Raw genomic sequence first — 13,094 nt, forward strand, 5'->3', positions numbered from 1 at the left:
TTATAAGTGTTTATTGTCAGCTCTGGGTTCAGCTTTGGGGCGCTCCAGCCAATAGCAGAACAGCAACTACTGGTGAGGCGAGGCTGAAGATAGTGAGGCTCCATCTGATTGGTCAAATTTAGATAGTACTATGTAAATTTAGATAAATGTTTATACTATTATCGTGATTGTTATAAATGTGTTATAAATTGTGCAGCCCTTATAAATACTATAATATTTGGCCTCAAAATGAATTCTCAAAGTTATGTTTGACCTTCGGAAATTGAGTTTGGAAATAAACACAAAGGAAAGAACAATCATTAAACAGTGAAATATTTTGGGAGGATATTTCAGTATGCAAAAATATGCAAACAACAAAAAAGACCAGTTTTGATTCAGTATAAATAATGAATCAAACAAAGAGCAGATCAGTTATAATCCAGTATGCAAGTAAATGTATGAGAGAAATGCCAATCATTAACAAAAAGAGTGATGCAAGAAATAATACTAAATAATGCAGTAAAGAAACAATTAATTATAATTCAGTATTTAAATAGAGAAAATGTCATACAACTATAAAGAAATAAAGCTTACGAAAAGAAAAGCTTAAAGAAAGGAATAATCATTACTGAGAATGAAGAATAGAGAAATCGTAATTTAAATGCATGTAATAGAGAAAAAGGCTATCATAAATGTAAAGAAAGAACAAAACAACAGAGCAGTCATAACTGAATATACATGATTTTATTTTCAAAAAGACCAATCATCATTCAAAGAAACAACAATCATAGTCCATATTCAATTATGTTAAAAACTCCAATCAGATGAATTCAGAATGAAGAAAGGACCAATCATGATTCAATATGCAAATACATGAGAGAGAAAAGGCCCAACATAAATATAAAGACCAGCCATAATTTAGTATAGTTACATACAAAAAAAGCAATTATGTTCCAAGCAGAGACTATTCATAAATTGGTATACAGTTCTGTAAATGTGGCCAAAACATATTCAGAATAAAGAAAAGACCAATCTGAACTAGAAGACTAATCATAATTCAGTATGTGAATATTAGCATAATCACTGCCATTAGATTATTAATGTTAAATGTTTGAACAATGTCATCAGCAGATTTCAAAAAGTTTCTTACTTTATGAAACTAAAAAATCTATTTTATTATTCAAATATATGACAAACAGACCAGTCAAAATTTAATGTAATGAACGGACAAATAAAATCAACATGCTAAGATAGAGTTAGATAGAATTGTTAGCCCTTCTGGGAATTTTCTATTCTTTTTCAGTTGATGTTTAACAGAGCAAAGAAGATTTCGCAGTGTTTCCTATATTGTTTTTTGGATAAAGTCTTATTTCTTTTAGTTTGGCTGGAAAAAAATGCCCCTTAATTTTTTTTCCAATTGGCTACTAACAAAGCACTGTTGTCCAGTGACCTACCTAGTTAACCTAATTACCCTTGTTACATCTTTAAATTGCCCCTTAAAGCTGAATACTAGTATCCTGCAAACTATTGTTGTTGTTGTTGTAGTAGTGGTGTAGGAGGAGTAGGAGGATGAGGAGTAGTAGTAGTAGTAGTAATAATAATAATAATAGTAATGATAATAATAATAGTAGTAATGATAATAATAATAATAATAATAATAGTAATAATAATAATGATAATAGTAGTAATGATAATAATAATAATAATAGTAATAATAATAATAATAATAATAATAGTAGTAATGATAATAATAATAGTAATAATAATTGTAATAATACAATAATAGTAATAATAATAATAGTAATAGTAATAATAATAATAATAGTAATAATAATAGTAATAATAACAATAGTAATAGTAATAATAATATTAATAATAATAATATTAATAATAATAATAGTAATAGTAATAATAATAATAATAATAATAGTAGTAATATTATTAATAATAATAGTAATAATAATAATAATAATAATAAATGTATTGCAGAAATCTCTGTTAAACAGCATTTGGGAAATATTTCATATAGAAATGCAATTTCTCACGAGGGCTAATAGTTTTGCCTGTATGTGAGAAAGGAGACAATCTATAATTCAGAATGTAAATATTACCATCACTGTCTGTAAAACGCTGAACAAAGAGCATGTTGTGTTTTTGCAAAGTAGGATGCGATCCTGGATTAACATTTATGTTGATCCTGGAACATCATTTTTGTTGGAAAACGTGATCCATACCTTTTCCCTACCCCTAAACCCAACCATAACTGTACATTATTACCAAAATCAGAGGGAACTAATTGTTGGATAACAATCATGTGGAAGTGCATTAACCTAATTGTAAGCCTACCCTAAAACATGTCCCTTAAATCTGATTGGCTGATTGGAATGTTGCATCAGGATCAACATAGATGTTAATTCAGGAACATGTGCTACTTGGTGAAATCAGGTTGGCAGATTCACTCAAACAATCATTTTTGCTGCTTGTTCAAACGACTTATTTTAAAATGAGCTGCACCAACACAATTCTGGAGGTTTCACATAATTATTTTATGTTTAATCCACTTGAATTAGCTAAAACAATTAGGTTAACTTAATCCTTTTGCATTGGGACAACATGAAGGAATTGTGTGGAAGCCAGAATTATGTACAGTCTTTGATAGTGAAGTAGATAGGAAGTTCATAGCAGGAAAGAATGAGATTAAGGCTCCTCAATTCAGAGCCTCCTCACAAGTAAGCGATCAGTGTGGCTGAAACAATAACAGCTGAATAGTGTTCATGTAAATGTGCGATCACTTAGCAACTGACTGATGTGTGTGATAATAAGCGGCCTCCTACACAGAGAAGCTGTTAATACTCATCTCCGTGTGTGTTTATTTACTCTACCTGTGCTCATACATGACCGCTTTGAAACTTTAGTGACTCATGTTTCTGTTTGCATATTTCTGTTGTGTTCCCTGTTTGTTTTGTCTGCGTGTGTTGGTTTGCGTCCGCGAACGGCAGGTGTGCCGTGAGTTTCAGCGGGGTAACTGCGCGCGCGGCGAGACCGACTGCCGCTTCGCCCATCCTAGCGACAGCCCGATGATCGACACGAGCGACAACACGGTCACGGTGTGCATGGACTACATCAAGAGCCGCTGCTCACGCGAGAAGTGCAAGTATTTCCACCCTCCAGCGCACCTGCAGGCCAAGATCAAAGCAGCGCAGCATCAGGCCAACCAGACCGCCGTCGCAGCGCAGGCCGCCGCTGCAGCCATGGTGAGCCCGTCGCAGTATTCAAATCACACCAATACCGATTATGTATGTTTATACAGTCATGTAGTGCAAATGAATTGTGTGTATAGGTTTTTAAACGACACCACTGTGCCTAATCAGTAGGGCCAGACAGAATCTGCGGATATGTTTTCGCTCTTTCTGCACAAAATCTACAAAACTGATGCTCAATGGTTTTGAGTGTTAAGTACCTTAATACATAAAAATAATTCAAGTTTTACAATGCAAATCCAATAAGAGACACTTGTTTGGTTAACAAAGCCAGTCTCATATAATACATCTACACTCTCAGAAGAAAAGGTGGTACACGATGGTACAAATAATGTCCCTTAAGGAACAGTTTTGTACCTTTGTAAACATTTTACCTTATATGGAACCACTTATGATAGTCTTCTGGTACAACTGAAATGAAGGTACATGATTGTTCCCATATAAAAGGTACAAAAGTGTTGCACAACTCCTTTATTACAATATTTATGAAAAACAATATAACTGGAAAGGCAAAATAATTTTATGAAATATTTCAATAATAAAACAAAAATCATCTACACACTAATAATCATTTACTAAGCATTAGCATCTAGTGAATCATAATTTTTTTAGCATTAACTCTACATTAATAAACAATTGTAAGCAGTTTATAACAGCAGCTACAAACTCTGTATTGTTGTCTTATAAGCACCTATATAATGTGCTTAATATTTGTATTTTCATACTTGGTTAATGATTTATTTTTCATTACTAACTTAAGTATTGCATTATTTACAAACCAGTTGTATTTAAGAGTAGTTGAGGGTTTTTAGGATCATTCAGAATGAGTTAGTAAATGATTAATAAACTATTGAAATCAACATTTATATGTCTTATCATTCAGGGATATACTAATAGTTAACTAATATGTTAATAAATGCTTTATTAACTCAACTTCATGCAGTTTTGTGACCTAATCTAAAGTGATGGCTATTCATGCTTTATAAATCCCTTATAAATGACAAATAAAGGCTCAGAATCAAATGAACAATAATCTGTGCAATCTTTTCTAAAAAGTGAAATTACTGTAAAGTTTAAACATTGCTGAATAACAGCGTCTGCTAAATGACTAAATGTAAATGTAACAGGAGCGTCAAAATACGACATAAAACTGGATAAAACAACAACAACAATATAATAATTTAACAATTATAATAAGATGCAACGTTTAAACTCTACAGTGATTTTATTTTAGATCAGGTTGCAAAGATTTATTTTTCATTTGAAGTAGTTTCATTTGTGTATCTTTAAATAAATAGGAATGAATAATGTCATGTTTCCTGTTTAGAATTAAACTGAGCCTTTATTTGTCACTTATAAGGGATTTATAAAGCATGAATAGCCCTCACTTTAGATTAGGTCACAAAACTGCATGAAGTGGAGTTAATAAAGCATTTATTAACATACATAGTAACTATTAATATATGTCTGAATAATAAGAGATACATTTCAATAGTTTATTAATCATTTACTAACTCATTCTGAATGATCCTAAAAACCCTCAACTACTCTTAAATACAACTGGTTTGTAAATAATGCAATACTTAAGTTAGTAATGAAAAATAAATCATTAACTAAGTATGAAAATACAAATATTAAACACATTATATAGGTGCTTATAAGTCAAGAATAGAGCATTTATAGCTGCAGTTATAAACTGCTTACTAAAGCTTATTAGTGTAGAGTTAATGCTTAAAGATAATGAATTGACTATTTGCTATATATTAAATGATTTATAGTGTGTAGTTATTATAAAGTGTTACCGAATCATCATTTAAAAGCATATGTTTAAAGAAACTTATAAGCAATAATTATTAAGTTCTATAATACAATAATACAAAACAACTGGTAAACCATAAAACTATAGGTATACTAAACTAAACTTTTAAGGCGTTGTTTAATAAATGTTTGGTGAGCATTTTTGATAGTTAAGGTACAAAGTGTCTTGTCATTGTGGTGGTACCCAGTGTTGCCAACTTAGCGACTTTTCAGACCCCCTTAGCGGCAAATTTTCAAAAAAGCAGCTAGCGACAAATCTAGCGACTTTTTTGTGTGTTACTGTAGATTTTTGTAGACGGTTATTTGTCCATACTGTACCGTCTCTACTGTCCTCAACGAGCAGCGGTTAATGCCGCCGGCCCCTCTCTAGAGCCTCTGTAGAGCACTGACAGGCGGCCCAGTCCTCGTACAGCAGCCTCTCCCACCTGCAGCCTGACAGTGAAATGATTTAGCATCTGCAGCAGTGTGAATGTATTTCCCTTCTACAGTCAAACCGATCTGCTTCTCCTTTATTTTAACAATTTAATTTGACCGTTGATTCTTTCCTTGTTCACAATCACAGATATTTTAGTGACCGATTCAGAACTTGTCTGAGTTTATTACGTCTGAGAGATTACTGCAAATTCTCTATACTGATATACTGTGTTCAAACAGCAATAATTTTAGTTAAATTGACATGCGTACAATTCCCAGAGATGGGTTGCGGCTGGAAGGGCATCCGCTGCATAAAAACTTGCAGGATAAGTTGGCGGTTCATTCCGCTGTGGTGACTCCGGAATAATAAAGGGACTAAGCCGACAAGAAAATGAATGAATGAATGAATGAAATGTGTACCCCTTAATTGACCATAGGCTGTTAAACAAACAGAAACGGTGGAAAGTGATGACGTCAGTAATATGCAAATTAAAGCATGACGTAATCTATCGACTTTTATCAACTTTTTGTGCAGATCTTATCGCCTTTTGGAAAATAGTTGGCAACAGTGGTGGTATCTTTATGGATCAGATTTGTATCTTTGATGAAGGTAAAATATTGTATCTGCAGGTTTTAAAAACCAAAGGTAAATTTTGGTTTCCCATGGTACAAATTGTACCTTAAAGGTACAAACTGCAATAGTACAAATTTGTTTCTTTGTCTTAAGGTACAATTCTGTCCCATAAAAAGGTACTGCTCCAGTTTGCACCTTCTTTGGTACAACATTAAACCATTTTTTCTGAGAGTGTACAGAAGGATATTACTTTACTAACAGTATTGTGAATGAATCATATAAACATTTGCATATTAGTGAATAATACTGCTGAAATGAATATAAAAACTGACTAAATAATTATTTACATAAGTAAATAAACAGATTCAGTGATCATTTCTGCGTGCGCAGATTCCGTTTGGGCCTACTCATCAGCTGCATTTAATTTACAGCAGAATTGAATCCTAACTAAGGCAGTGCTTAGAATTGTGAAAACGGTTTCGGTTCTGTGCGCACCATAAAATCAATTGACAACACATGTTGAGATCACGATTAAGATCTATCTGATGATGTTAGCACATTAAATGTGGAGCACTGCTTTATTATTATATAGCCATGACCCATCTCCAGAATCTGGGTGGGGTTGCGTGCCAAATCTGTGTCGACTCCCTTATCTCATCCCTGGAGGATTTTAGTCCTATTAAAACAGTGTTAGTAAAAGAGAGAAGACAAAAAAGACGAGCAGGAAGACAGGCGTGTTATAAAATCCCTCACCCTTCTTATGCATCTCCTACTGTACTGATGCCATCATTATTAGGTATAGGATATTAATATAATAAGCTCGATGGCTTAAAAGCTTTTTTGCTTACACCCTTGACTGCACAAGGTCACGGGGCGGCTTACTTCCCCATTTCTCTGCCCAATGGGAGGTCTACTCTCCTCAAATCAGTCAAGATTAAATTAAGGAGATGGATGACATCTTGATGCCAAACTGACATGAATGCACAGGTTCATCTATTATCCAAGCCAAACTGCATCTTTGGATGCACGCCAGGCTGCTCTCGTTTCTCAGTTTTAACGTGTCTACACTTTACAAGCGAGCGACGGAGTTTGCAACTAAACTAAAAAGTTTTGCACTCGCTATATATATGACTTTAATTATAACATTCAATGCATTGCAGTGTCTGCATGTGTGCGATATTAGTTTTGTTGCATTTCTTCTTTGATTGATTATTGGAATATTCTATATTTACCATTTTCTACAGTGGCCGAGAGAACTAAACACACTGCAGTTTAAGAAAGCACATGCAATTACAATAAAACACCAGCAAATAAAGAAACGATCTTCATCAATTTGCAATGTAGGCAAAACATAACACAACGAAAATGTTTCTAAAGGACCCAAAACCATGACGGACCCTGCCGAGTTATGGATGTGTTACTATGCCGTGACTGTTGCTCAGTGAAGTGATTGGTGGTCTTTGAAAGGTGCAACCCAGTCTCATTCTGAAAGCATAGTCCCGTGGACGTTTCTGGAGACCGCGAATTATGTAGCCAGAGGTACGTATGGCTGCATTTCATTATTTAAGCGAACGCTACGGGCCGGTATGATTCCGTTCCTTTTCGCGCTTAGAGGCTGACTGCTTACCTCCGTGTGGAGGGCTTTCCTGCTGCAACCAGTTTGTCCAGTTAGCTCGTCGTGTACGTCGGCGTACTTGAGGCGCAGAGAGGAGCTCGACGACAACAACAACCGGGTTCGAGTCAGGGGAAGAGCGATTCCAGAAATCAGGTAAGACAAAAACAGAATCCAATAAATAAAGTGAATAACAGGGTGAGAATGACGAGGGCTTTTCTTTTTCTGGATGGCTTTTGTAAATCCCCGGTTGGGTTTAGGGAAATAAGCAGGTGAGTGGGTCAATTGGTAAAATTAGTAGGGTTTAGGGAAGGAGGAGGGTGGGTCAGTCGATTGGCCGGTTGCCCAGTCAGTCATGAAGTCAGTCAGACAGTGGTTCAACAGCGGCCTCTGGTGGGTTTGCTTAAGAACAGCACGGGCGCGAACGGCACTCGCGAGACACATTTGACATTTGAAGAAGCACACACAACGGCTTCTCGCAGAATCTCAAAAACAAAAACTGCAAAAATACGTACCTCCCGAGACGTATCTCGCAGCCGCCAGAAACGTCCACGGGACTACGCTTTCAGAATGAGCCTGGGTTGGAAAGGTGAGTTGTTTTTCGTTTATTTTAATATCCTGATTACCCGACATAGTAACATCCATATCTCAGCAGGGTCCGTCATGTTTTTGGGTCCTCTTGAAACATTTCCGTCTTGTTACCTGGATATTTGCAAGTGTTGTGACCGAGTTACAACACGTGTGCTGTCAAATTGATGAAGATCGTTTCTTTATTTGCTGGTGTTTTGTGTAATTGCATGTGCTTTCTCAAATTGCAGCGCGTTAAGCTCTCTTGGCCCTGTAGTTTTCTATGCTTCAAGCTATGCGGCAAAGCTACATTGCTGAGTTTTGTGTTGTTTCATTTACCAGTGATGTCAGTTTTTGTTGCAACTTGCAATGCATAAAGCATCAAATATATATACATATATATATATATATATATATATATATATATATATATATATATATATATATATATATATATTTATTTATTTTTATTTATTTTTTTTTTTTTGCATTGCTCACTTGCAGCTTTGTAGCAATCCAAGGTGAAAGTGAGCAATCAACTCACAATAGAGATCCATGTAGTGTTATTTGCAAGCCATGAGTTTTGTTGCATCTTGTGACATACGTGGCTTCAATTAGAGTACATGCTATCAATAACTGTTAATCTCTGCATGCCTGCAGTTTTCTTGCATTGCTCTCTTGACGTCTAGACAGATTTATTGAATTATGATAAGAGCGTTCTTGTTTTCTCTACACTGCAGGTAAGCAGTGCATCAAAACTGCAATTCACCCTTTAAAACCAATGAAACGATGTGCACTGCGAGCGATGCATCAAGCCAATATTGCGCATTTGCAGTGCAAACAGATTTGTTGTTTGAAATGAGAGCAACTGAGTTTTGCCTACATTGCAAGTCAGCAATGTAGAAAAACTAGATTGCTTCTGTGATAATCAGCATAACTGTCTACATTACAATTGGTGTGACGCAATAAAACTCATTATTACATGCTTGTAGACCAGATACTGCAGATTTGTTATTTATAATGGGCTCGTTTTGCTTACACCACATGCAAGGAATGTGACGCAACTAAATTAAGGGAAGAGAATGATGAAATGCAGCAAAGCTCCCAAGCTTTGTTGATTATTATAGAAGTAATTGAGTTTGTTACCGTGCAGAATTATTTATCTACACCACACAATAGCTATGCACTTTAAAACTGCATTGCTCCTAAATACAAAATATTAAAAAAAGCTAAAAATCGACAAATCTCATCATTGTGTAGATACAGTTTGTACAACTTTTGAGACTGCTGAAAGCGAGCACTCAATGCAACCAATGCGACACAAGAAACCTCCTGTTTTAATGGACAAACTTGCAAATTCCCAATTCGACAACAAATGCAGTGCAGTATATACACTACCTGACAAAACTCTTGTTGTGGATCTCAGTTGAAAGAGCAACAAATAATTACTTGACTTTTAGTTGATCATTGGGAAACATGTCAGAAGGTGGATTTTTCCCATGAATCATCTGTTGATCTGCATCCCAATCATCACAAATACTGCAGAACACCTACTGGAACCCACATGAAGCCAAGATTCTCACAGAAATCAGTCAAGTTTGGTGAAGGAGAAATCATGGTTTGGGGTTACATTCAGTATGGGGGCGTGCGAGAGATCTGGAAGTTCAACAGCCTGAGGTATCAAGACATTTGTACTGCCCATTACATTACAAACCACAGGAGAGGGACAATGCTCCAGCAGGATAACGCTCCTCATACTTCAGCCTCCACATCAAAGCTCCTGAAAGCAAAGAAGGTCAAGCTGCTCCAGGATTGGCCAGCCCAGTCACCAGACATGTCTGGGGTAAGACGAAGGAAGAGGCATTGAAGATGAACACAAAGAATCTTGACGAACTCTGGGAGTCCTGCAGGAAGGCTTTCTTCTTCATTCCAGATGCCTTTATTAATCAGTGATTTGAGTCATGTCAGAGATGTATGGATGCAGTCCTCCAAGCTCATGATGGAGTCAGACACAATATTCATTCTGTCTCCACTGCAGCAGGACTTTATAATCTATACTGGACATTATTTCTGTTCAGTGATGAGACTTTTGTCTAAGCAAAGTCAATAACCTTACTGTCTTAATTAAATAATTAAAAATCAAGGCATCATCGTATTTTATTTTGGTCAAATAAGCGTAATCTAGAGGCTTTTGCCTTTCATATAAGCCACTTCTGATACTAAATTATCAACTAGAAGTCAAGTTATTATTGGTTGTTCCTAAAACTTGGATAAGCGACTCGACTTTTAGATAAAAGATCTAAAATCTAAAACATCTTACCTAGCTATTTGTGTGCTGCTGTATTGTTTTATACACACAATGCAACACAAGTAAACTCCTGTTTAAGTTAACAAAACTGTCGTCATTGCAAATTCTCAACGACAAATGCAATGCAATAAATATAAAAAAGCTTGTCAATTTTGAATGGAAGTGTCTTATTTTATATTACTATAACTGTACACATCTAATTTGGTGGCGTCGCTTGCTTATGGTGTAGACGCGGTATTCAGCAGCAAGCTTTCCCGCTTCCACATCTCACGCTGGTGTGGTTTTACTTTGCCGCGTTTGCTGTCATGGCACTCACATGCTTAGCCTCATTCGTTTTGCTGTTTACACCATTTTCGCTTTTGCCCTAAACCTTTTGTCTTTTTTTCCACTGAGGCGGCTGGGTCAGACAGGGATGCAAGGACAGTATCAGCTCGCCAGCCATAACAATAAAATGACAGTGAACAAAATAAAGGCCCAGGTTTTCCCAAGCATATGGCGACCTGAGATAAACCAGCAGCTTTGGCTTCAGGGTAAAAATGCTGTTAGCCTTAAGGTGCGGCGTCCCTGATTATGATGTAATGACCATGCAGAAACCAGAGCAGGTTTTTTTTTGTTCTCTAGGGTTCAAATCAGGACACTGTAGGAAAGCAGAAGCAATCGATCCCTGCGCCCGACCCAAATGTGACCCTAGAGAAAGCATTTAAAGTCAGATGATGCAGTTCTTTCATTCGTTTCTTTTTGTTTTGTCCCCCCCGCCCCCCCGCCTCAATGGCAGGTTATGTAATTCTGTATGATAAATTCCTGTGGGTGGCGTATTTATTTTAATGGTTCTCTATGTTGGCGGAGGAGAGCAAAACATGCAACTCTTGCTTACAAGAAAGCATAGCACAATTAAAGTGCATCTGATTCTGATGTTTACTAAAAGTCTACATATACATGCTCTGTTCCCCAACCAACTGATCTGCCTACTTGGACACAACTAGAGTATTCTAGCACATATCTTTAGCTTGTTTTCTGGAAATGCACGCCACAAGTCCTTTATATAGTATTGCATCCTAGATTGCATTGCAGGAAGCTCATAATCATATTTGAGTGCAGAAATATAACTTAAATGGAAAGTTTTAACTAAATATTTTTGTGTTATGCTGTATTTTGTTATGTTTTAACTGGTTTATTGTTAGTTAGCAACATGAAAAAGTCAGATTATCTTTAATTATTAATAGTTATTAATTAAATATAAGTTACTCATGCTTTAGAACAGGAATCACCAAACTTGTTCCTGGAGGTCCGCTGTCCTGCAGGTTTTAGCTCCAACCCTAATCAAACACACCTGAACAAGCTAATCAAGGTCTTACTAGGTATACTTGAAACATCCAGGCAGGTGTGTTGAGGCAAGATAGAGCTAAACCTTGCTGGGACACCGGCCCTCCAGGACCGAGATTGGTGACCCCTGCTTTAGAAGATGCAATGCAGCCCACTAGGTATTTAAACTGAGCTTCAGAATATTTGTCCATGTCTTTAAATAAGTCTATCCATCATATAACACCTTTGCTGCAACCTGTGATTACACTATAGGAAAAACAGATGCATTTTATTCTCTTCAGCATTCTAGTTTTTTTATTTTGTGTGCCTCTAAAGCTATTTTGCATGGCCCTCAGCGTCATCTCATTCCAAGCGTCCTGTTTTCTTTTACTAAATATTTTGCTGGCCATCATTCCATTGAGCCATATGTTTACTTATTACCAGTACTTTTGCATGGCGTTTGATTAACTAGGACTATGTAAATCAGGGAGAGCTCCATATTAACGATCTCATTCTGACGGGCCACAATACGAATAACTCGCCATACCTGTAAGCGGTCCAAAAGCAGCATCGTGTTCTCAAATATAAGAATAAACAGAGCTCCACATTCTGTGATCTCTCACTTCAGTCGTTTTGGCTTCGTGACCTTTACGATTTATACGTAGACAGTCATTGTAATCTGTTAGCTGGTAAGAAATTGCAACATATCGTGACAGAAATGAATGTCAAGGAAGGCATTTCTGCTCGTTTACAGAGCGTTCCTTATTTCCTTTTTGCTAAGTGGTGGTAAATGTCATGGCGTATGCTAAAAAGGCCCAAAGAGCAGCCGAGTTTGAGCTGCATTGACGGTAACATGATGCACAGGCTGGTGAATTGGCCCACTCAGCCTGTGCAGATTGTACTCTATGTTAATGACGAAGTTAATGTAGGATCAGGATTGATGCATCAAAGCCTTCAAAGTGATCTTGACAGTGTTCCTGCTTAAAAAGAAATGCCTACCTGACATTCTGCCATCATTCGATTTTAATTTGCCCAACACACACACATGCACACACACATACCGAAAGCCTTCGATGGTGCCGGAAACGGTCAGTGTGTTTCATGCAGTGTTTGTTCTCTATTGATTTACTGCTCAAGACGATTCGGAGAGCTTTCATAACACTAATATCTACAATCCCATTAGCGTGTTTGATTGGTAAATGGTGAGAATCTTTGATTTCTGACGCTTTTAACACAGGTATTGTAGATGCTTTTTGCTTC

The 13,094-nt window shown here is 36.4% G+C and overlaps 1 protein-coding gene across 54 annotated transcripts in view; it reads left to right on the forward strand.

The window, feature by feature from the left end:
• mbnl2 (muscleblind-like splicing regulator 2) overlaps window positions 1–13,094 on the forward strand; it is a 114,893-nt gene that overhangs the window by 86,218 nt on the left and 15,581 nt on the right. For all 54 annotated transcript variants that reach the window (NM_001161670.1, NM_001099998.2, NM_001161669.1 and 51 more), the window contains one exon: window positions 2,979–3,233. In NM_001161670.1, the coding sequence (NP_001155142.1) occupies window positions 2,979–3,233 (255 nt within the window). The remainder of the gene's footprint in view (window positions 1–2,978; window positions 3,234–13,094) is intronic.

Source organism: Danio rerio, chromosome 1 (assembly GCF_049306965.1).
Source record: "Danio rerio strain Tuebingen ecotype United States chromosome 1, GRCz12tu, whole genome shotgun sequence".
Lineage (NCBI taxonomy): Eukaryota > Metazoa > Chordata > Actinopteri > Cypriniformes > Danionidae > Danio > Danio rerio.